The 26073-nt window shown below is 37.6% G+C and overlaps 1 protein-coding gene across 5 annotated transcripts in view; it reads left to right on the forward strand.

Annotated features, from left to right (window-relative positions):
- Positions 1-26073, forward strand: part of KANSL1 (KAT8 regulatory NSL complex subunit 1) — a 171090-nt gene that overhangs the window by 127721 nt on the left and 17296 nt on the right. For 4 of the 5 annotated variants that reach the window (XM_020882785.2, XM_020882993.2, XM_020882714.2 and 1 more), the window contains 4 exons: positions 440-544; positions 8349-8461; positions 9265-9460; positions 25184-25355. In XM_020882785.2, coding sequence (XP_020738444.2) covers positions 440-544; positions 8349-8461; positions 9265-9460; positions 25184-25355 — 586 coding nt within the window. The remainder of the gene's footprint in view (positions 1-439; positions 545-8348; positions 8462-9264; positions 9461-25183; positions 25356-26073) is intronic. The other variant, XM_020882913.2, reaches the window with a different exon arrangement.

Consider the following 26073-nt stretch of genomic DNA (forward strand, 5'->3'; position numbering starts at 1 on the left):
TCAAATATAGTTGGTTTAGCTCCTCATTGTAATACTTCTAGTTCTGTCATCCTTTAGCCACATTTGTGATCAAGTTAACTAGAAAAACTGCATTGCTGCTGTTAATATGGTATAGTCTGGTTGGTGATATAGGATAAGATACCATATTCTCAAGAAGACTCCAGATCTGGAAAGATGCTACAAGCCATGTTGGTTTGAACATTCATTTGGAAGAAAGGGGAGGCTTGGGTTTGAGTCTTAGGCCTTACTCATGGCTACTGCTAGGCTTTTGTTGAAGTCACTCTTGGGAGAGCAAAGCTGTGCTGGTGGTCTATTTTGTTTCAGAACCATAGGATAAGGGGCCTCTGATAAACCAATCCCCTGCCCCTAACTCTCGATATTAACTCCAATTGAATTTGTAACTTACACCATTTAAGCTGTTTTTCTGTCTGCTCTGCAGGGGTTGATAGTTCTTGGAGAGGCGCCTCCCCCAGAGCACATGACAACAGACTTTCTTCTTCCATTTAGTTCTGAGGTGAAGACAGATCATGGGAATGATAAACTGGTAAGTATAAAAGACAGAAAGGGGGAAATGAGTGAGAATTTGGGGTATAGCTTCAGCACAGTTTATTACAGTGGCTGAAGGAGGGTGACTGTATCCTCTTTTATAACTTAAACTCTGAATTCCTGAAAGGGCAGCGCGGGGTCCCTCATGCAGTTGTGTAAGCTGACTTAAAAAATTTTAAAGCAGCTTCTAACTTCCAAGACAGCGCAGCCAGAGCAGGTATGGCATTATGGAACATTACTGGAAATTAGGAGACTGTGCGGCTCTGATGCCTTTGACAACTAAGGTAACTGGAAATTTAACTTACAAAGATGTTGAAAATGCTGTCTGAATTACCCCTTTAATTCTGTAGTGAAGATGAAGCTGTTGTTTTTTCATAGTCTTTTGTATCTTTAGAGCCTAGGTCAAACCTCCATCTTAATGATTCCTTGCCTTTTTCTGTTTCTCCAACACCAAAATTAATTTTTCCTTCTGAATTCCAAGACGAGTTTTCTTTCTTTCATTTTTAGAATTTTCCCCATATCTTGTTTTCTATTTGATCTAAGGAAAACAAATAGGTATGTACATGAATGAAATGGCCTTTAGACTTCCAGAAAAGTTGCAGAAGCAGCACAGGCCCCCGCGTCCTCCTCCTCCACCCGGTTTCCCCTGGCGTTGACAGCGTGCATAGCCATTGTTCAGTGTCCAAACCAGGAACTGGCATCCACACAGACTACAGGTTTTATTCCCCTTTCACTCATTGTTTCATTTATGTGTGCTCGTGCCCCTCTCCCTATTGGTCCAAAATCCCACATTCCACATTGTTGTTAGATCTCATCCAGTGTGTGAGAACACCTCAGTTTTTGTCTTTCATGACCTTGGCACAACCGTGCTGGTAAGTTATTTTGTGTAATGTTGCTTAGATTGGAGTCACCGGGTGTTTTCCCGTTAAAGGTTATGCCTTTTTTTTTTTTTTTTTTTTTTGCAGTAATATCATCGAAGTGATACTGTCCCCTTCTCAGTATACCATTTTAGGGGTACATGATGGTGGTGATAGCTTTTTCACTTGGTTAAGGCAATAACGTGCCAGTAAAATTAGTATTTTTCCTTTATAATTGACTATGTCATGGAGGGACTCTGTGCATTTTTCTGTTGCTTATTATATTTTAATCCACAGTTTTATCATCCACCGGTAGATTTTACCTGCAAAATTACTGCAGTGATCATTACTGTGGTGTTGACTAAATGGTGATTTTCTATTTTCCACATTTGTTCATTGGAATTCTGCTAGGAAGAGCTGTCTTTTCTCCCTCATTTGTTTATTTAGTTGGTTAGTCAGTTTATTTCAGAAATGTTTTTATGGTTGTTAATTTTATTTTATTAAAATAAATAAAATAAATAATAAAATTATTAACTACTACTGTTTTTCATTATTCACTTCCAAGTGTCTCAGCTTTTGGCATAGGAACCTCTTTTCAGATTGGTGCCCATGTCCTTTCAATATTCCCCCCCTTGTATTTTAAGTATTCACTTTCTCCACCCAAAAATATCCCGGACTCATCTTGTATTGTACTTATTCCAGCCCTGGTTCTTTTTTTTTGGAGACGAGATGTTTGAGACTACAATCTGGATACTTCTTATGCTCACTGCTACTTGGCGTCATTGCTTCTATCTGAGACTTCTCAACACAGTTAGGAAATACATTAAATACACATATATATTTTGCTTTCTACCCGTCTGTATGTGCACTCAAAACCATGAGTTTATACTAATACCAATCTAACATCAATCCCTTCCTCCTCTCTTTCCATACCAATCTAACACCAGTGTCTTTCTCCTTCCTTACTGATACTTATTTGTTCAGTCCTAGTACCATATAAAGTAGTTTCAAAATTGCTATCTTATACTCCTGTGAGAAATATCTTTATTAACTAGAGTACAATATTGTATCCAGTACGTTAGCTCAATGATATACAGTCAAAATAACTATTTCCAGAAGTTACGTTAGTTCTTTTCCTCTTCACACCTTTCAGTATGAGTATGCAATTATTTTGTAATAGTTAGGTTCTTTTGTTACTATAGTATTTCACTTCTTGTTGCCCATACACACACAGTAGTTGATATTTATTAGTTTTTGAGTATGTGAAACATATACTACCGTGCTAAGAGTTAAAGCTATACAAAAGACTGTAGCTCTGTTCCTGTTTCCACCTTCTTTCCATTGTGTTCCAACCTGCTTCCAGTTTCATTAGTTTTTGCACTATCCTTCCTTCCTATATTTCTGCTGCACAGATGAGCAGATACATGTGTATTTACTTATATCTCCTTTCTTACAGGAAAGCTAATTACTGGGTAAATATTTTTTAAAAGACTAGGTTTGAGTTTTTTATTTGTTTTACTGAAAGGATTGCTTCTATGGCTTTTGACAATGCAGTCATTGTTTGTTTGCGTCTATTTGCAAAATAAGTATCATTCTTTTATCCTTTCCTCACTTTGTAAAATGGATGGGGTTAACAAGTGAACCTTTCCCAGAAGTAAAGCATGCAAAAATATAAGCTGTTACTTTTTCTTTTTCTTTCTTTTTTTTTTTTTTTTTTTTTTTTTTACTTTTTCTTTTTAAACATGTAAGGTATAATCTTTCTACCATTGGTAACACAGGAACAAGGTTCTTTTCCTTGAAGTTTTTTAGTCAACCAGGGACAATGAAGGGTGCGTTGGCCCTGTGAGGGTTTTGAGATAAAGACTAGAGGCATGGGGTTTCCCAGGTGGCTGTAAGTTGCGTGCATGCTAAGTTGCTTCAGTTGTGTCTGAGTCTTTGTGATCCCCTGGACTGTTGCTCACCAGGCTGTCCATGGGGTTCTTCAGGCAAAAGTACTGGAGTGGGTTGCAATGCCCTTCAGATTGAAGGTCTGCTGACCCAGATCAAAGCTTGTATCTCTTATGTTTCCTTCATTGGCAGGTGGATTCTTTACCACTAGTGCATATTGGGCTGTGGATAAATAAGTAATTGCAAAAACAGTCATATAAATTCTTACTGTTCAGTAGAAAGATTTTCAACGGTGTTGGTAAATATAGATACTAGATTTAGTGGTCTTTGGACTTGTATTATGCTGGTTTTGTTTTTATAAATGAATAGTTCAAGGTTGTTTTAATATAATTATAGTTTATATTTCAACCTCAGTATAGAGACAGGAAAGTGAGGCACATAGTCACATTTTACATACAGAAGTTGAAGCCTCGGAAGGTAGCTTGGTGGAAAGTTCCATTTTCACTTTAGCACAGTTTTCTGACCATGGTGCTAGTTAGTGAAAATGACTGGTATACTCCTTGTGGACCAACAATATTTTGTTTATTTTAAGCAAAACTATGCTGGATTGGTCAAGAATCCGCTGGCAATATGGAAGACATGGGTTCAATCCTTGGGTTGGGAAGATCCCCTGGAGAAGGGAAAGGCTACCCACTCCAGTATTCTGACTTGGAGAATTCCATGGAGTTGAATAGTCCATGGGTTTGCAGAGAGTCAGATACAACCGAGCGACTTTCACGTTCACGTTCATGCTGGGTATCTTTGGGATGGAGAGCATTTTACCCCAGGAATGAAAGTTGAATTCTCTATATCCAGGTAGCCTTTTCTTTCCATTTTGATAACATCTGTCAGAAAGCAATAATGAACCAGAACAGAACTGTTAATTTTTCTAGACAAAGAAAAATGGTATTTCAAGCAATGGTGGCATGGCATTACTTAAATGACTAAAGATACATACACATATGTCTTGCATTACACATCTAGAGATTTATTGTGTGTTTTTAAGTTGTATGCCTTTTGACTTTTTACCCTTTTACTTTCTCTACTTTTTAGTAAAAGAAATTCAGTGGACATGAGTTCTTAGATCCCAGAAAAACCTACCCCCAGTAAACCTTAATTTAATCCAGTTTTTCTTTAAGGGCTCTTTGTCGCACTTGATTGATCTGGCCAAGAGGATAGAGCAATGAATCAAAACAGATGCCTGTTTTTATAGGAATAACAAAATGGAATCTCACTGCTATGTTAATCATTTCATGCCTATGTCTGATCCTTTCAATCAGGGGGAAAAATCACTTCAGTAACCCTCCTTGGTACCTTTAACTCTAAGATAGCCCCAAAAGGTAATCTCCTGGGGCTCTACTTTAGAAAAAGGGGGGTTTACGGAAGTACTCTGTATACCACTTCAGGTTTTTTCCTCTCCCTGGTGTCAGATGCATGTACCCTCAGAGTGTATCTGAACATCACATAAAGCTTGAGAGAAGCTCTGTAACAACTCCTATTTACACTTTCCCATTGGATGACAAGTATCTGATTCATGCTTAGAGTCCTGAAAATGCTGATTAGTAAACCACTGCAGTAGTAACAGTCAAGCTTATGTTAGTGTGTGGATTTAATATTTGTGATGTGTTTGTTAATATTTCTCTACCCTGTCTTTGAAGCCTTTTGGATTGCAAGATAAGGAGTGTTCACTTTTTCTTAAGGCAATGTGAATGCATTTAAGAAGCACTGAGTAAAATTACATGTGACTGTGAGTTGTATTTTTCTAGATGAAACACTTACTAGAGGATTGGGGTTAATATTTTAAGCTCTTTGAATTTGCGAATGGATGATGAACCTAGTTGCCCCAGTGCCCTGCTTTGGGACTTGAGGGTGATTACACGTAGACTATCCCAGGGTTTCTAAGCAGATCCCTTCTAAATATTCAGCACCTACTTACATGGTTGAAACTGAAATCCAAGCACATTTCTTCTCTGACTTTCTTGCTCTTAATTGCTGTGTGCTTCTGTATCATTGACTAACATTTCTGTGCTAAATAATGTTTTGCCTGTTGACTTCTATTTTAATTTGGGGACTGAATTACCCCCAGGAAAGTTCAGATTTCTCTTAAGAAAAACAATGAAATGCACATTGAAGATTAATGGCCTTTAAATTTACTATACATCTATAGTCATGAAAAACAATAGGTTAATTAGCTAAGAAAGGTAAGCTTGTTTTGAAATGAGGTTTTGTTAAAGAATGGCAACATTTTGTCTTGACAGGTGTCTTGGTTGGTGGTTAGTTCTCCATAATTCCTAGAAAGTAAATCTTAATCAAATGGAGAGTCAACCTATTACTTAAACGTGGGACCTTGTGAAAACATGTACATACATAAACCAGATCTCTGTTGTAATTTAATGCTAAAAGCTATTGTTTTAAGTGAATATAAAGTTGACAGATTCTTCAGATCAGTACCAGAAAGTTCATAGTCATAGCATTTTCACATTCGCAGGAAACTTTTTTCATCTAAAGCAGAACTTTTGAAATCTAGGAAAGCTGTTAACATGGCTGGAGTTACATATCTGCTAGTTAACACCAGCCTGAATTTTTAAATCATCTGTTCTTTGATGTACTATGATGTTAATATTTGTTTGGGCCTTTTGAGGTGTTCCCTGAATAGTAAATCCTCACTGGCATTCAGGAGAGTATTTGGTTGGGTTTATCTCTCTCTCTCTCTCTCTTTTTTTTTGTAAAAATATTATCTAAATATAAAGAAAACTTCAGTATTCGTTTTATTCTGCCTCTGTAACACTATTTTTACCTTGTCGTTTTCTGTCTTTGTACATTTTTTGTCACCAAAATTGTATTAAAAATATTTTGGATTTAAAACTCTGCCTCAAGTGTTGAGTATTTAGGTTATTGATCCATATCATTTCAATGACTGCCTTTATGTGTAAGATTTTGGGGGATGTTCTGTTAAACATTTTGCTATTTCTTTAAGATAGATTTTAAGAGGGAGTAACATACTTTGTCAGAAGATACAAGCATCTTTGCAGCTCATTGTTGTTCAATCTCTAAGTCATGTCTGACTCTTTGCGACTTCATGGACTGCAGCAGGCCAGATCTCCCTGTCCTTGGCTATCTCCCAGTGTTTGTTCAGACTCATGTCCATTGAGTTGGTGATGCCATTCAACCATCTTATCCTCTGTCGCCTCTTTTTCCTCCTGCTCTCCATCTTTCCCAGCATCTGGGTCTTTTCCAGTGAATCAGTGCTTCACATCAGGTGGCCAAAGTACAACTCTTACACATACTTTCCAAGAGGAAATCAATGTGATTTTTAAGGCAGTGAGTACGTGAGCCACATGTACCATGATTTTGGTGTCGTTGACTAATATAATTAGTTGTTCAAGGTACATCAGTAAACGTATAGGGCATCAACAAGGAAGACAGAACGCTTTCCCAGTGTTTACTCATTGTGATTTACTCATGTGTCTTGTCTGTATTCCTTGATCTAGATTTTTGGATAATTTGTATTAAATTTTTAAAATCAGCTTCCCAATCTCTTGTTCTTTCTTGAGATTGCTCTCAGGCCTTCAGATACTTTGGCATTTTCTCCTGGTGGGTATAAAGATCAAAAAAAAAAATTCAGCGATACTGATAAATAGAATTTCGGCATCAAAATACTGGCTTCGCTACATCCTGATAGCAGTTATAGGAAAGGGAGCATCAAAACACCCCAAAGTCAGTTTGAATGTAAGGAGGAGACAGAGACCACAGCCGTTTTCTGATATCCCTTGGATAACTGAACTGTTGCTTTATTGCCAGTACTTCATATGCTCCATGTGACTGACATCTCGTGGCTGCCCCTGCCCCTTTTAACCTATGGTGTGTGTTCAGTCGCTCAGTGACTCCATGGACTCTAGCCTGACAGGCTCCTCTGTCTGTGGAATTTTCCAGGCAAGAATACTGGGGCAGGCTGCTGTTTCCTACCCCGGGGGATCTTCCTGACCTGGGGATAGAACCCTGGGTCTCCTGCGTTGGTAGCCAGATTCTTTACCACTTGTGCTACTTGGGTAGCCCCCTTTTAGCCTAGTAAATATCATTTGTTTTGAAATAGTAAAATTCAAATTTTTCCAGATTTTTCCCCCCACCTCCATTTTTTCATTTTATATTTAAAATTCTAAGCGTATACAATTGACTCTTGAACAGCACTGGATTTAATCCACGTGTAGTGTATAGTTGGCCCACTTTATCCATGGTTCCTCCACATCACCAAATTCAACCAGCTAGAGTGTGTACTGCGTAGTAATGTAATATTTACTGTTTAAAAATAGCCACGTATAAGTGGACCCATGCAGTTCAGATTCAAAAATTGTTTGAAAGTCAATTGAATTTGATTTGTATAATCCAAACATTAGTTCTTACCTGGTAGCATTAGATAGTTATTAGTTACTCATTGACATTTTATTAATTATTTCTTTTATTATATATATTTAGTATAGTTTTCTAGGAACAAGCTTCCAACATATTCTGTGAAGTTAAACAGGTATTAACTACATTTAAATATACTCTTGTCTTCTACTGAACTTATATACCCTTCTTGACTTTTAGGTTGAAAACTTGAAGACACTTGTTACTATGTAATTGTTTTGCTGTGCTTCCATTCCCTGGAATCATTAGGCCATTTCCCTCTCAGTGGGCACTTTACTGCTTTTAGTCTGTTAAATATTTTAATTCCTCACCTCTCCTCTCCAAAGCAAAAGCTGATTGCTCAATTTTTTTTTTTCCTCAGTCATACGAGGGTTTTGTTTTTTGTTTTTTTTTTTTTTAAGGCCTGAAAACGCTTTTATTTGGAATGTGTTAAGACTTCAGCCCAGGAGTCACAAATCCAAGAAATACTGAAATTGTGTTCCACAAATGAGTTGTTGCTCAAGCTGCTCGTGAAAAATGTTAGGTGTTTCATTTAAATGAAACGGTGCTGCTTTTCAGGCTAATGCTACTGGTTAAATGTTGATGATATATTTTTGTTTTTCTTCTGTTAAGATCGAATCTGTTTCTCAGCCACTGGAAAACCACGGTGCCTCTGGTCATCCTTCAGAGTCACTGTCTGCTAAATCGTGTGGAGCGTTGAGACCTGTCAATGGAGTTATTAACACGTAAGTTTATCTCTTCTGCATACTTCTATATGCTCATCAGTCTTGTAAAAGATGAGTTTGAGGCTTAGTTATGCCTAGCCAGGACTAACCCTGCTTTAAAGAAGCAGAAACCTTATCACTTCATAATATTGTGCATGCCTCCTACTGTAGCAAGTGTATTTTAAGTAGCATGCTAATGTATTTTCCTGTTACTTACTGTGGGCTAAAATTGTCCCAGTATGGAGAAAAATTGAAAGTCCTAAAGTTATTATGAATTATTGTGATTAGCTCTGTCTTTGTAGAATTCCCCAGAAGTAAAATCCTCTACTCTAGAACAGATTAGATTGCTAAAGGCTATAAATATAAATCTGTATTTTTGAAGGATAAGGAATCCTTCTGCAAGTGAACAGTGAGTACACATCCCTAATAGGCAAGATTCACCAGTAGAACTGGTTCTCAGGCAGCTTATTAACATTTGCAAAAGTTCACCATTTTCTTACCAGTTATAATTCTCTAGACTTAAAATTTTGTTTTTGTTGTTGAAGAAAGCTGAAATCATTTAGAACCTCCTGAGTTCACTTACTGACCTTTGCATTTTTTAGACACGATAGAGTAACATCCACCAAAGAGCCTCACAAATAAGCACAGACACTGCATCCCCATTTAGATTAGCAGACATAAGCATCAAGAGGTGATCTCTTTGTGCTCTAGAACACTTGTTTGTGTCTGTAAGCATTTACAAGTAGAGGTGATTGAACCAATGTTAGAGGCTTTGTTTCTTTCCATCTTCTGTGAAGTAAATATTCTTCCTTCCCCTTGTGTAGTCTTCAGCCTGTCTTGGCAGACCACATTCCAGGTGACAACTCTGATGCTGAGGAACAGTTGCATAAAAAGCAACGACTGAATCTAGTTTCATCATCAACTGATGGCACCTGCGTGGCAGCCCGAACCCGTCCTGTGCTGAGCTGCAAGAAACGAAGGCTTGTTCGACCCAGCAGCATTGTGCCTCTTTCCAAGAAGGTCAGTACCAGTGAGACCTGGTCCTTGTTAGCGTGAGCCAGGTGCTCAGATAGAGGTACTAGTTCTTGCCAACTTTGGTTCATTTAACCAGTGTTTTCCACACTTGGCTAACTAACAAGGCTTCCTGCAGAGTTTTAGGAGATACTTGGTTCCTAAGCCCTGTTTCCTAGAGATTTTGGTTCGGTTTGCTCTGTAGTTGGGCCTGGGAATCATTTTCAAAAAGCTAGAAAGTTCCTAGGTGACTCCTCAGCCAGGTTTGGAAATAATTGGCTTGAGATTTTTAATAGAATTGGAAGAGAGGAGATTGTGAGTTCTCCCATCGATTACATGGAGGAGAGCTGTATGTCTTCTTACTGTTTTCACTGAAAATGGCACTGTGGAATGCTTTACTTTTAAGAATCTCCATTAAAGAGAATCTCCATTAAAGTCTCTTATAGTTGATGATACTAAATGAATGTTTGTCTTCACAGACAAAATGGAAATTATTTTATCTACAGGAAACTTTTGATTGCTGACTCTTCAAATAGCAGGGTTGGATTTATTCTAAAACCTGTGAAATAGTACTCCAGTAAAAAACCAGCAAACAAGGAGTGATTAAGAGCATTGACTCTGAAGAGGACAAATTTCGGTTTGAATTGTGGCACTGCCGCTTAATAGTTTTTGTGTGGAGCATGTTAACACCCCACTCCACCCCAGAATGCTTCGGAGATCTCATTTTTATTAATTCATTTATTCAACAACAACAACAAAAATTTTTGAGCTCCTCCAATAAGCTGTTATAGAGTTCTGTGCACTGGGGGTACAACACTAAAACCAGACAAAAATTCTTATCCTTGTGAAATAATCTAAAGGGTAGAAACAGAAAATAATACATGAACATCTATTGTTTTATTTTCTGTTTCTACCCACTAAATTATTTCACTAGGGTAAGAATTTTTGTAGATAAAACAATAGATGAAGTATCTGGCATGTTCTGTAGTGTTAAATTTGGTTTCCCTTGTGGCTCAGCTGGTAAAGAATCTGCCTACAGTGCGGGAGACCTGGGTTCAGAAGATCCCTTGGAGAAGGGAAAGGCTACCCACTCTATGGACTGTATAGTCCATGGGTTGCAAAGAATTGGTCGTGACTGAGCAACTTTCACTTTCAGTAGTGTTAAGTGCTGAGGAGAAAAAGGCAGCAGAGGAGGAGAATAGAGAATGCTGGAATTCAGCCTTGAGGCATTTTTTCATTCTAAGCCTTGGAGATGTGAAAGATAGGAGCCTGGGAAGGAATGACTAGTGAAGGAAAACAAGGAGATGTGGTATAGAGAAGGCAAGTGAGGAAAATGTTTCAGAAAGGAAGGCATGATCATCTGTGTTAGATGCTGAAGAAAGGTCAAATTAGATGAAGATTTAGACTTGACCATTCAATTTTGTGGGGCCAAGGTTGCCTGAGACCTTTGTAAGCAGTTTTGTTATCTATCGGTAGAAGAGTGAAATTCTGACTGGATTAGGTTCTGAAGAGAATGGGAGGGAAGGAATTGAGCAAACCACCAGAGATAGCACTTTCAGAGAATGTTTCTGTAACGGAGAGTAGAGAAATAGCCTGTTTGAGGGGAATGTTTCTTAAGATAACACTATTGCAATATATTTGTCAGTGGGAAAACTGAGGACAAGGAAGAGGCGGGTAATTGTTGCAACGATTACTATTTGGACAGTAGATTTTCAGTGTTTGACTTGTTTTGTTATAGTATGCATTTGGACTGTATGTCTTTGCTGTGACCTTTTTTAAAAAGAAACGTATTAGTGAAAATTACCTATCAGGCTGTAATGTTTCTCTCGTCTCTTCCTCAGACTACCTGCATTACCAAATTACCAGAAAGGAATTTGATGGGTTTCTCATATTGACATTTGAATCAATTTTTATTAATAGTTACATAAATCTAAATTATTTTCTGAAAGGCTGAAGAACTTATATTGGAAAAGCAAAGAAAACAGTATAATACTGTTAAGTATAAGAAAGTAGCTTTGGCCATGCCCTCGATGCTTTTAACAAAAACAAAACCTACCAACATTGCCTCATGGAGAAAATATTCTTTTTCTGAAGTTATAGGATAGCCTCCTGGACTCTTATATCTGTGAAGTAGCAAGGCTTCTTGTTGCTATTGACAGTAGTTTTCTTCCTGTTCATGCCTAAAAACTGGTGTACTTTTGAAGGTACCTATGTGTATTCAAAATAAGGGGGAAACATACAAAGCATACTAAAGATCCTTTGGTCCAGTGCCAGTGTCTAAAACAGAATCTTCCTGACATATGCAGAAATAAGCTACATGGGAAATAAGACAAAGAAGGAATTTTTGTTTGGGAAATAAACCATCTGCTGATTTTTAGCAGTTATGCTGGAGTTCTGCCCTAGTTGGAGACAAAGGCCATTCTCTCTCTCTTAGTTGCTCACTGTGTCTCCAATGGATCCTTGATTAGTGATACTGAGCGAGTATATTGCCCTCTCTCATTTGGTGATGGATTTGCCAAGCAAATTTATTCAGCAGTTTTGGGTCCCCTCTGTGTTCCAGGACACCTGGGCTTCCTTGGTGAACAAAAGCCATTGCCCTTGTGGAGCTTACTTTCTAGTGGCGGAGTGTTCAGAGATCACCCAGGGCTTTGAGCAGTAGCCTCTAAACTTTTATGGGATTATAAGACACATACACAATTTTGGAAGGCTGATATAAAATAAGTAGAAGTAGAAGCTCTAATATTTTATTTACCAACTGTCCTCAAGTCAAAAGAATTTTTTTTAATACTTTGAACTGATATTCTGTGATTAACAGATAATGGTGAATAGAGCCTTACTTTAATAGTGGACTTCCACCATAACCATTGCATTGGATTTGTAATGGGAAATCCTTCATAGAGAATTAATACTGTTACAATGTTAAGGGAACACAGAATTTCTTTATGTTTCCAAGTATTTTATCTCTTCACTCAATTCTTACATGTTATCTATATTCTTGATACTTTGGTCATGTGAAATGAGATCTTTTCTGTTAGTGTTATTTTATAAATGATGTTGATTTTTAGGTATTTATCTTGAAATTGAACACTTTTCTGAACTCTTCCTACCAGTGTTTTTTGGTTGATTGTTCTTGGTTTTCTAGGTTGGCTTTCTGTCATCACACAGTATGACACCTTGTTATTTACTACTTACTCCTTTTCCTTGTCTGGATTCACTTTTAGAACCGTGTTAAATAATGGGTTGTAGTGAGACATTTCTGGTTTGAATGGCAATACTTTCAGAAGGTCACTATCAATTTTGATGTAGGACAGCTAAAAATGAACTGGGACACTTACAGTATCGTTGTCTTCTCTTTCTTGATCAGTCTTGTCAGCAATTTTTCTATTTTATTGGTCATTTCAAAGATCAGTTCTTTGCTGTTAACTCCTTCCTGCGGTCTTGGTTTTTCTCACCCTCTCTGCCTTCATTCAAATGCTTAGTTAATTTATTTTTTGTTCTTTGTTACATAAGAACAAAAGCATTTAACTTTTTGAATTTTCTTCTGAGTGTAGTTTTGGGTAGCATTCCACAGCCTTTGATATGTGAAGGAAGTTTTTTTTCTGCTATTTGTAAGTTGCCTTTGAGTTTTTTAGTTTTTTTCCCAGGAGTTAAGAATTGAGTTTTTAGATTTTGAATTGTTAGTTTTTCTTTTTAAGTGTTTGTTATGAACTATTAATTTTTATAGCATTTTGGTCAAAATGTTTCTATAGTTTCTGCTTATGTTTGTGGTCTGTTGTGTTGATTTTTAAAAAAACTGTCTAGTACAGTTTAATAAATTTATATCCTCTTTGTGTGACTCCTGTCTCCAGTAGTTTTTTGTCTTTCATTTTACTTTTCTTAATACTAATGTTTAGTTGTACGCATTTTTCTCATTTAGTTGTATGCATTTTTCTCATTAAATTTAAATAAATTTAATGTTTTGTTTTCTACATGGTTTTTGAAATAACATAAAAGTATACTTATTTAGGATGATTTTGATAACAGTATTTCAGCGTGTGTTGAATGTCTTCATGTACCTTTTATTTTTTTGCTGCACTGGGTCTTAGTTGCAGCATGTGGGGTCTAGTTCCTTGACCAAGGATCAAACCTGGGCCCCCTGCATTGGGAGCTCGGAGTCTTTACCCAGTGGACCAGGAGGGAATTTCTTTATGTGAGTTTTGAATTTGAATTTGTGGTTCTTCAGTGATTTTAGCAACAGTTTGTATTTCAAGTTCTCAGATCATAATTTTTGTCCCTTAAAACTCTTCCTTGTGTCTTTTGGTCGGCAGAAGAGAGCAGTTGTGTGCTGTATTTTGTTTTGGCCAGTCTTAGTTTCTCTCCTTCTTATTGGTAACTGATTTTACTCTGTGCTGTCCAGTATGGTATCCACTGTCCACATGTAGCTATTTAAAATTAGAATTAAAAAATTCAGTACATCACCCACACCAGCCCCATTTCAAGTATTGAGTAGTCATATGACTAGTGCTGACGTGTTTAGTTGCACTAATACAGAATATTTTTACCATTGCAGCACTGCACCAGACTGTGCTTCAGAGTGTTTTTATGTGTCTCTGTTTCTGTCTGTTGTTATAGAAGAAATGTGGTGACACTTTGGGTTTTTTATTCTCTTAAGTTTGTAGTTGTCTCTTTTAAGTATACCAGTTATCAGTGTTATTGTTCCCTTTTCTTTTTTCCTAGCTCTTACTACCTGCTCTCCAACATTGTTGTGATCATTAAATTAGATCCCTGAAGTGACTGGCATATTTTGAACACAAATAATAAGTATTCAGATGTTAGCTAGCTGTTAACTTCTCTCTCACTGTCTTCAGCCCTTTGGTTCTCCCATAGTGCAAAGGAATGACAGTTAAGTTTATATTTATTGTGTCATCTTCTTGTCCATTTACTTTACTCTCTTACTTTATAATAGAGGCTGAGTTATCTTATACTCTTTTTTTTTTTTGGAGACACCAGAAGTTTCATGAATTGCTTTATTGAACTTGTTTAATAGTTTCCCAGAAGTATGTTTTTTCTCAGTTTCTCAGATTTGCTTTCTTTTCCTTTGTTCTACAGTGTTCTACTTGAGGTCCCCACGCAAAGGGTTTTGGTTTCGGGTTTTTTTCCTCTTTTGTCATTAAAAAAAAAAATAATTTTATCTATCTAGACTTTGTATTTATCATTAGGAAAAGCTTAGCAGCTGATTGAATTAGTTTCCTGTCCCAGCTCTGGAGGCTAGAAGTCTGATATTGAAATCAGTGTCAGCCCTTGCCTGGCCTCTGAAATCTCCAGGGAAGATCCTTTCTTGCCACTTTCTGCAGGCAGCCTTAGCATCCTTTGGCTTGAAGCGTCTTAGTTCCCATCTCTGCTTCCATGTTCACATGATCACCTTGCCAGTGTGTCTGTGTTCTCATGTAGCCTTATAAGGATGCCTGTCATTGGATTGAAGGCATGGTTGCTCAGTGGTAAAGAAATCCTCCTGCAATGCAGGAGAAGTGGATTCGATCCCTAGGTTGGGAAGATCCTCTGGAAAAGGAAATGGCAACCCACTCCAGTATTCTTGCCTGGGAAATCCCATGGACAGAGGAGCATGGTGGGCTACAGTCCTTGGGGTCACAAAGAGTGGGACATGACTTAGTGACTAAACGGCAGCAAATCCGGTAGTACTTCGTATTAAACTAATTGCATATGCAAAGACCCAATTTATAATTAACGGTGACATTCTGTGGTTCTGGGCAGGTATGAATTTGGAGGTAGGATATGGGAAGGGGTCACTATTCTTAGTACACTGGCCATTGGTCCTTGTCTTTGCTGCTCATAAGATAGTTTAATCCTTTTCTCACTTCAAGTCTAGAAGACAGACTGATTGGTGCTATTTGCAATTTGATTATTGGATTTCAGCAGTTTTCAAACTTAATATACCTTTGCTCTGAAATATTAATATCTGAACTTCTTTTATTCCCCCTGCCAGTTTTCTGGCACTCTTCTGTACTACTAAATTTATTATGTGAAGAACTTAAGTTCTCTTTGTATAGAAGAAATTACAGGTTTACCTGCCTCCTTCTCTGATTTTAATTCTGTGATGTATAAAGACCAATGTAACAAACATTGATGTATGCACCATCCTAAATGCTAGCATTTTTATTTTTTTTTACTTCATGTGTTTTGTTTTTTTTTTTAAATATTAAAAGAAAGTTATAGATAACCAGTGGTCCTTTTATTCTCTTTTTATCTCCTTTACCTTCTTTCTTGCCACTAGAAGGAGGTAACCAAAGAGCACAAAATGCAGGACAGCTGTCATGTTGTACATATTCTGCAGGTTGGTTTGGTTTTTTGGTGTGTGTGTGTGTGTGTTTTTGGTGTGGGTGTGTGGGGGTGTGTGTGTGTGTTAATTCAGTATTGTGTTTTCAAGATCTCCATGTTGATGTACTTAATTTTAGTTCAGCTTTTGTAAAATAGTCCACATTTCCTTAAAAGGCACTGCTTGTGGGGGTGCGTATATTTGTATCCTGTTTCTTGACTTCGGGTTTCTAAATTTCACTCATATCTTTGACTTAATAATTGTGTTCGTATCTTCTATATCCTTTGGTCTACCTTCTGTTGGTTTGTTTGAAACCTGTTTCCTATGTGTATTGTGCAAGTTAAAGTGCAGTTTGATTGCCATTATAGCCTGAGCTAACACCAGCACTTCTTTCATGTCACCTAGTTGTCATTTCTTTTTTGTGGTGAGAATAATTAAGATCTAGTCTCTTAGCACATTTGTTGTTAATAATACAATGGCATCATCTATAATTCATTGTACTGTGCATTAGATCTCCAGGACTTATTTATCAACTAGTAGTCAGTTTATACCCTTAAACCACTTCTCTCGTTTCCCCAACCTCAACCTCATTTCTTTCTTTCTTTTTTTTTTAATTAATGTATGTTCATATAGTTGTAGGATGGCTGGTTAGGTACATCCTAGTTAATGGTTGTTATTCTTCATCTTAATCATCATGTTGTTTCCCTTTTGATCTCTCTTCATGCTTTAACTTTAAATGGGTTTCTTTGGTAAGTATACTTGCTAGATACATCCTTTTCCATCTCTTTGTTTTCAGTTTTTGTGTCAGTAATTTATTTATCTGTAATTTGTTTTTATTGTCTTAGTTATCTTGCTTTTCAGTCCCTCCCAAATTAGTCATTGAGTTCACACTTAATTACTTACTTATATTTACCAACACTTTTGCCGTTCTTGTTCACTTTTGCTTCTTATATCCCATTCCATTCTTGATGAATACATGGGGTAGCCTTCCAATATTGGTATGAGCTGTAAAGTCTTTATGTATTAAAAACATACAGAATTAACATTTATGTGTGAAATGTGTATATACATATGTGTGTATTTGTGAATACACAGTTATATTTTGCCTTTATTCTTGAATGATGACTTAACTATATGTAAACTTTTGTATTCAGCACTTTGAAGATAATTTCTTTGCCTTCCAATACTTGTTGAAAGTTCTGGTATCAGTTTAATTGTTTCTTTATAGATTATCTGTATCTTCTCTCTGGTAACTAAAATCTTTACCCCAATCCCTTACTTTTGGGGGTTTTTTGTGTGTGTATGTTTTGTTTTTATGTTCTGCAATATCAAGGGACATATTTAGACGTATAAATTGATTTTTAGCCACTAGATCTTGGTTTTTGTACCCTCATTCTGAGAGTTCTTATTTGGCTTGAGTTTTGACATTTTTTTAATCATTATTTCCTCTGATTTTTCCTTTTTCTGTTCTCTCTTTTTAAATATAAATGTCTGTGTATTGTTGTTGTTCCATATTGCTTCATTTCTTTTTATACTTTGCAATTTCATATCTGTCTTCCTATGCTTTATCTCATGTAGTCCTCCTGACCATCCCTGCTCTTCATCAGGAGGAACGCTGGCTTTGGTTACCAGTTGGGTTTTTTATTTCAGTGTGTACTTTTTTCCTTAGAATTGGTTACTTTTAGAAACATCCTCTTAAAGTACTTTTAGAAACTTTTTTTTAATCCTGTACTTGTCTCATGACTTGTATTCCTCTCATTATCACTATGAACAATTTTAATATACTTATTTCAAAAGTTGTTTTCTAATTTTTCTATTTCTAGTTCACTGAAGACCGCTTCTTCCTATTTCTACATGTAGTGACTTCCTTGTAACCATCTGTGTTCTTGTATGATTTACAACATCTTTCACAGCTCGTCTGGGGCCATGGCCAGGGAGGCATGTTTTCTGTAGGAGTCTTGTGATCCCTGGACTGGGAAAGTGTCCTTAAACCACAGTTTTTCCATTAGCTCCTGAAGATACTAGCAGAATTCAGGTGAATTTGGACCTCTTACATGAACATAGATTGGGACTGGACTTTCACTTTCTTGCAGTTGGCTTTTTCCACCAAAATACAGAGTAGATTTTAAACTTCCTTGCTACTTCTCTGGCTGGTATCCCAAGACCAGCCTTGGTGTTGAATTCTTTTCTGTTGCTTGCATCTCAGAATTTCTTTCTCCTGATTAAGCCTTTGGCAGTGTGATAAAGTCTGTGGAATTTTATCAGAATAAATTTTTTTTTAATCACAGAATAAAAGACGTTAGCTTATAGGGGAAACCAAGTATGTTGACACAGTTGTTAAATTTTGTGGTATATAAATTTATTCAGTTCAGTTGCTCAGTCATGTCTGACTCTGTGACACCATGGACTGCAGCATGCCAGGCTTCCCTGTCCATCACCAATTCCCGGAGCTTACTCAAGCTCATGTCCATTGCATCAGTGATGCCATCCAACCATCTCGTCTTCTGTCGTCCCCTTCTCCTCCTGCCTTCAATCTTTCCCAGCATCAGGATCTTTTCCAGTGAGTCAGTTCTTCACATCAGGTGGCCAGAACCAAATTATTGGAGTTTCAGCTTCAGTATCAGTCCTTCCATTGAACATTTAGGACTGCTTTCCTTTAGGATTGACTGGTTGGATCTCCTAAATAACAAGATTTAGCAGCAGGTGTAGTAACTGTCTTGATTTCAGAAGAGTGATGAGCTCATGGATAGTTTGAGGTATCTGCCACCACTGTAATGTGATGGGTGAAGCAATTCAGAGAGCACTTCATGCCATATCTTCCACTCAGAGATTCATAAAAGACATTAAAGACTTAAAAGTCTTCTGTTTAAATGAATATCTTATTTCGTTTCCCCAACTTACTTGATAAAGAGAACCTTGGTAAAGTAATCCTGATTAAGTATGTGCATGAATTACAATGATTCTAAGAGAATCATTTCAGAACATGTGCTTTCTGTTGTGTAATCTCTTTGTAGGTGATGTTTGGATACTTGGCAATACTGAAATTGAAAATGAAGCCCTTACCGACCAACATTTTCCATTTTCTAACATCTCATTCTAAAATCATGAGTAGATGAAGTAGGTGTTTCTAAGTACTGAAATAAATATAAAATATGGAGAGTTTATTCACAACATTGATTTACTGATGCCATTTTGTTTTCAAGCAGTCTACATAAGGTTTTAGGAAAAGAAACTAATAAAAGGTCAGTCAGACGATTGTACATTTTCTTTCAACATTTGATGTACTTGCATTTACTGTTTTAATTGCTATGCACATACAAACTTGATTTTTATGTTGCATATACTTCTTAATACCAGTGTACTTGGCATTTTAGATGGCCACGTAAGAAGTGGTCCTTTCTTAAGGCACAGCCTTGTTTCTTACTCCCATTTCCAGCTGATTCAGTGACCAGTGCCCTCGTGTGTCTCATGAACTCTTAATTGTAGTCTGCTTCTCAGTGAGCCCGCCAGAAACTCTCTGCTGTCCAGAGGCTTTTTGCTTAGCTTTTTAGACTCCTACCCATCACAGCTTCAGAATTCTCCAAATGCCTTAGAAATGGGAGCACCTAACTTGTCATTTGTAGTTTCCCATCCTTTCTTTTCACTGGGAATTTGGCTTTTGAAGTCTCTAAAGTTGTCCCTTCAGCCCTACAAAATCATCAGAACCTCTGCTCATTTCTCTGTACCCAGAAGTGACCCCCCATCAGGGCACCAAATTCTAAGCATCATTCAGAAATCACCCATTGTCCCCAAGAAGAAGCAACTCAACACTTCAGTGGTTCTATTCCCTCTGGAATCTTAACTCCTCAGTATTGTTATTGTTTTAACATTTCTCTCATATCTTAAAGTTATATTTCCTTTTTTTTTCCATTCTTTTTAAATCTGGCTATTCTAGTTCTCGGTAAGAGTGTTTTGTTTTGTTGTAAGCTATCCATCATACCCCCTTTCCTTGCAATTTATTTATTGAGAAAACTGGGTTTTTTATTCCAGTTATTTATCCTGTGACTTACAATTTTCTGATTGTATCCCTGTGATGTAACTTTCTCACCTCTTGGCATATCTAACAGTGTTTTTTTGGATGTTGGACATTTACTTTTACGTGACTGAAGCATAGATTCTATTATCTTCCTTTAAAGAGGCTTTGTTTTGTTGGCAGCTAAGTTATTTGAGATTCAGTTTCTCCTTTATTTAAGGGAGAGTGTAGAGTAACCAGGTCTTGTGGGGTCTTTTTTTGAATGCTACGTGCCACTTGACCGGTCACAGTGGGGAAGTCTCTCTGCCACTGTGAGATCTGGGGACTGTTTGGTCCATAGCTCCTTGGTGCATCTTCGCCTGACCTGATGAAGTTTAACTCTGTACAGGGATTCTTAGTGTTCCATGAACACTTGAGGGAATCTCATGATTTCTGGAGCTCTTTTTCTGTATGGCTTCCTCTTCTGAAGAATTCTGCCTCATGGTTATCCGTCACCTGAGTCTCTGCACTTCAGTCTCTGGAAGTTTGTTTCCTCAACTCAGTGGAGCCATCACGCACTGCTTGGAACCCCTCACCTACTGAGCAGGTCTGTGCTGTGCCTCCAGGTAGAAAGCCGGAACAGTCACAGGCCACCTCCTTTGCTGCTGTCTTAAGCTGTGTGTTGTCTGGTTTTCTAGTTTATGGCTAAAAGATAAGCATGATCATTCTTAATCCATCATGACCAGAAGAAATTCTGCAGGGTCGTTGTTTTCTTTTCCAAAATTTCATTATGATATTAACGAAACATAGTATCATGTGTAAATTTTGCAGTGAGCAGCTGTATCTCCTAGATTCTACTGTTAGCATTGACCACATTTTAACATTATATCCATCCCTCTGTATATTCCTTAATCTCTTACTTTTAGTTCATTAAAGTCTGCATACAGAAACTTAAATCTAGGTTTTTGTTTTGGTAAGGGCACTCACATGAGAAGACATGTAATATCTTGTCTCTCTCGTGTTATTAGTCAGTAGCGGCCATTGCCTGGACCCCCTTGTTGCATCAGGAATTGAAGTTATGTTCTACTCATACCATTTATTCTTAGTTTATTAGCTAGACTATGTCTTTAAAGAGAAAAATGCCCTTTTCTACTATTGGTTTACCCTTAAGTACAGTCTGTGGGGCGGGGGGTGGGGGGGAGCATGATTCCTGTTGATATCCTTTTATCTACCGATTTTCAAGTAATAAGTTGATTTTTTTAAAATTTCCTACCATCTTCCAAGGACAGTCAATAAAGTCTTTGTGGAGGGGGTGGTGTGTATGATTATGAAGTCATCAGTTTAAACATATTTGAGTTATTCAAGCCATTGAAATAATTTTCCATGTTCTAGTTACCATTTTGTTTCATGGAAGCCTCTTCACTCTTGCTCTTGAGTCCTTTCACTTTGATTGATGTAGCCTTGAGGCATTTCTTCTTTCTCACTATTAATATTTAATGGGTGCCTGTGCTTTGAATTTTACTAAGAATGATAATCATAACTTGAGCCACCTGGTTCTCAATGATCTTGCCCCGCCCGCCCTAGGAGACGTTTGACCTTGTGGTGGGTTCTGGTTTGTCCGGAGGAGGGGGAGGGCATCACTTGCACTGTGAGTAGAGGCCAGGGAAGCTGGGGCTCGCCTTCAGTGGGCAGGACGGCTCCTCACAACAACAAATCATCAGGCTCTTAAGTGTCCACAGTGCTTTTGTGAAGAACTTTGATGTACATTAATTTAGCTAGCACTTGTGTAGTATTTTAACAGCTTGCAAAATCATATTTCTCACAGTCCCATGAAATTGGCATTATTGATCCTTTATTAACAGATGAATAACACAACACAACACAAGTAACATGAAAGCTAGGATTTAATATCAGTGATCTTTATGGTTGATGTCCTTTTTTTCCTTCTTCAACTATAAATGAAAATAGTGTCTTTTGTATGACTATACAAGTAACAGTGAGACCAGACACTATTCTAAATGGTTTTTATCTTCACAGCAGCCTTGTCAGATAAGCAGCTGTTGTTACGAATGAAGCCTTAGGTAACTTGTGTCAGTTCACACAGCTCAGTAGCAGTTAGGGCTCAAACAGCCTGGCCCCATTGCTCACACTTTTTACTACTGGATGTTGCCCCATGGTTTTTCTTTTACAGTTTAAACATAATAATTTAATAAATAATTTAAAACAATTTAATAATTAATTAAATAAACATAACTTAAATCTTTTTAATGCCTTTGGGATTTATTTTGATGTGAATCCAGCTTCTTCCCCCACCCTCCTTTTGATGTCTCTGATTCATAGTTTTAACATGTGGTCAGCAAGTCACTCCCTTCTGCCTTTGCTTATCAGAAATTTTCTGGGAACTTTCGCCCTTAGCATTTATTTTTCTGGTTTGTACTTGGTTTAAATTCCATTTGCCTCTTCTCCCTTCTGTACCAAAAGCCTATTGAATTTGATTATAGATTAATTTGTAGCATATTAAAAATTAATGACTTTAAGCTTTGTGCCTAAAATGTCAGTTAAACTTTTTCCAGAATGTGTTTTTTTGTCACTGTCAAGAATAGAGACTCTTTTCTCACTTGTATGTTTCTAAATAAAAGTTGTTTTTTTAAGAGGATGACATTTGAGAAAAAGACGTGAGGTGAGGGAATAACCTTGGAGCTAATAGAAGGGCCAAGTGTAAAGGTCTGTGATCCGGAAATTTGCCTGCCATTTTGGGGAAGTATCAGGGAAGTCAGAGGAACTGGTGGCATGAGCTAGGAGAAAAGCAGGAAAGGGAAATGAAGTCAGAGAAGCAACAGAAGTGACAGCTGGCGTAGGTACCATTCTGTGTGCACCATTGCAAGAACTCTCGCTTTTATTCTCTGTGAGATGAGGAGCCATCAGAAGGTTTTGAGCAGAGAACTGCATCATGATTTGATTAAGGTTGTGAAACAAGATTACACAATAGTTGAAGGGAAGGGGCAAGCAGGAACACCTATTAGGAGACTATTTAAGAAACCCAAATGAGAACTTCAGTTGAGGGTGTATAAAGTGGTCAGATTTTGGACACTTTTAGAAGGCAGAGGTGACAGGATTTCATGACTGGTTTTGGGGTATGAGGAGGAAATGGAGTTTAGGATGAGTCCAGGGATTTTAAGACTGAGCTACTGAAAGTAGAGAAGAGTTAGGAGCACGGTTTTGAAGTCACTTAACTTTGGTTGCCTCTTAAGACATCGAAGTAGAAATGTTGAATGGCCAGCATGAAATTGTGTAAATTGATAAACTAATGTCAAGTAGTTTTGATATCCAGGAGTAAATCACACTTGCTCATGGTAGGTTGTTTTTCTTTTTTGTGGGTTTTTTAAAAATAAAATTCATGTGTATAATTTGACATCTTATTTTCTCTGTGTGCGTATTTAAAGTTGCCTAAGCTATCCTTCAAAAAATTCCCCAAATTTTCTCTTAATAATACTAGCGGACTTCCCGGCTGATCCAGTGGTTAAGTGGTTTTATCACTTAGCTATTGCTTTTTTTAAGTTCTTATATGTTTGCATCTTTCCCTTTTTCTCTTCATTCAGTTCAGTCGCTCACTCGTGTCCAACTCTTTGCGACCCCATAAACTGCAGCCAGTCTTATGGTTTATGTAATTAATTGCTCTATCCTGTCTACCCCTTTCTTGAGGTGGGTTTGAGCAGTTCTTTAATTTGCTGTTTCTGTCATGTATTTTTTCTTTTGGTAATTTCAGCTTTTACTTTAATTTTATTCCTAGTTTGTTTTTCTTGCCGTATTCTTTTTACTTTACATCCAGTATCTTAATGACTTGAGGTATGCACTCTAGCCATAAAAAAATGGAGTGTTGTTCATTGCCCACTTGGAGAGCTAGTTCATGTAATGGTTTACTTCATGAGGAGAAAATATACCTCCCTTTTAAGATTTCTTGTTTTGATTTTTATATATTTTTCTAATCTAGTCAATATTTAAAGTTTTGGTGCCGTTTATGGATTCTAATTACCTGAATTCTCCCGTTCATCTACTGGTGATCTCTGGTTTTTGTTCCTGATAATGTAGGTCCCTCTTTCTCAACCTCAAAATGTTATCTCCCCCAGAAATCCAGCCCTGGTTTAAAAAGGTTGCAAGAGGTATTTTTTCCAAAACAGTACCAGTTAATGTTGTCTACCAGAAGTGCATGTTTCGTTGGTGTGATTTCCTTTCAGAGACAACAGTTGTTGCTTACTAGAATTCTTTTACTGTAGTGTAAGGTATCCAGTCTGACCTTCACAGGGCCTTGTTTGAATACCACCCATCTATGTCACTGCATGGAGGAGGCAGTTGAGGAAGGTTGATAAAGACCGAATTGTTCTCATATTTATCTTTCTTCTGTGCATGTCCGTGAAGGCAAACAGCTTTCAAGAGATGTGTGTGCTGAAACCAGATGTAGTTCTCGCAGTCGTTACGGAGTTTCAATTCTACCCTTTGTCTTTATTCTGACACTTCCTTGCTCCTAGCGTCCCATGTCATAGTGTCATTCCACAGGCAAGTCATTTCTTCTAGGACTGCATGCTGCCCGCGTGACTTCTCATGGTTACGATTTGGCAAATGCCAACTCCTGACACTAGAACCTACGGATCCTGCATTCAGCATGACCTGAAGTTTAAAGCATAAAATTATAAAACTTCTATCATTTAAACACAAAACAGTTAGATCATTTGAAGACTTATATTTTCACTGTGGACTTAACTAGGGAGGTTTTCTTATTGTGCCTATATGTATACAAGAGAAGTTTAATGAAAATGATTTTTATCCCCTTGGAATTAATCTAATTGACACAAAGACTATGGGTATGAACACTAACCATACCAAATTCATTTTCATTACTTAAATATGAGCTTTATAACAGTAGATTTTAGGCTAGGTTAAAGAGCAGCTAATGAGTTGAGTGTAGTCCAGAGAAACTTGCCATGTTGTTTCAGACCTTCTGGAATTCTTGTTTTGGAGATACAAAAAGAACAGGAAAGGTGTGGTTGGTTATTCATTAGTAAGACTCTTTGGTGGATGAAGTTGCTGAAGAGGGCAAGTCATGTCTACCTAGAAATCTGGAGCCAGCTAGTCACTGTAGCAGATGGTGGAAAAGCATCATGGTGGTAGAAACAGGTATTGTAAAGTGTTCTCAAGCACTTAATGGGCTTCACATAATTAGATCTCTTCATTGGAGAAGAAATGGATTTACTTAATTACTTTGAAGTTCAGTGTGTTGGAGAAATGGAAATCTTTTAACAAACTAATCAAACTTTTTGTTAACTGTGTCATATATATATCTAGAGAGAGGGAATTTTGAATCTTTGGAATACTGAATGGGGAGCTGAGTTTTTATCAGACCCTGAATCGAGTGTTATCTGGCTTTTCCCAGGTTCACCGGAACAGCACAGTGCGTTCTGGCTGTGATGTGAACCCTTCCTGTGCGCTGTGCGGCTCAGGCAATGCCAGCACCATGCCTCCAGAAATCCACTACGAAGCCCCTCTGTTGGAACGCCTTTCCCAGTTGGACTCCTGTGTTCACCCGGTTCTAGCATTTCCAGACGGTAAGAAAGGCTCCATGAAGTCTAATGAGTGAGACTTAAAGGGTTCAAAGTGAAGGACAGTTGGCTAAGATTCTGATACAGTCCAGATACTGTCCAGGTATTACTGTCAACAGCATCTTTTCTTAGGATTTTGCACATCGTACACAACAGATCCCCTAGACCAGAATGTGGCACTCAAATATTACAGCTTGCTAAGAGATTTCGCCCTAATGCGTCAGGTGGTGAGGGTGAGACAGTTGCCTGTGTTACGATGTAAAACAGCACGGGCAGCACTGTGTGGGAAGCATGTCTTCATTCTGGGGTGCACAAAGCAGGTGATGTGACTGCTTTCTCAGGTGTGCACAGGCATGTGCACAGAGTTCGCATGTGCTGGGTTTTGTGGGGTTTTTTTGTTTTTTGTTTTTTAAGTTGATCTACCTGATGAGCCTCTGTGTCTGCCGATTTTCTCTTCCACCTCCCTTTTCATAATTGCTTTTCTCCCACCTCACAAAAGAAAGTCACTCCTCTTATCCATATTGAGTCTTGCTGTGGGTCTTGCCCATCCCCCAGAGTATAAAAACCTTGGGCAATAGGGACACCAAAGGAACCATCTCAGAGTTCATGGCTCCTGAAGAAGAATCCTGTGGGAGTTAAGTAAAAGGAAATTTGAATAAATAATGAAGATTGAGGTACAGTATTTTTTTTATATATAATATATGGCAAGATCCTCTACCTTTTC

Source organism: Odocoileus virginianus, chromosome 17, assembly GCF_023699985.2.
Source record: "Odocoileus virginianus isolate 20LAN1187 ecotype Illinois chromosome 17, Ovbor_1.2, whole genome shotgun sequence".
In the NCBI taxonomy this organism is placed as follows: Eukaryota; Metazoa; Chordata; class Mammalia; order Artiodactyla; family Cervidae; genus Odocoileus; species Odocoileus virginianus.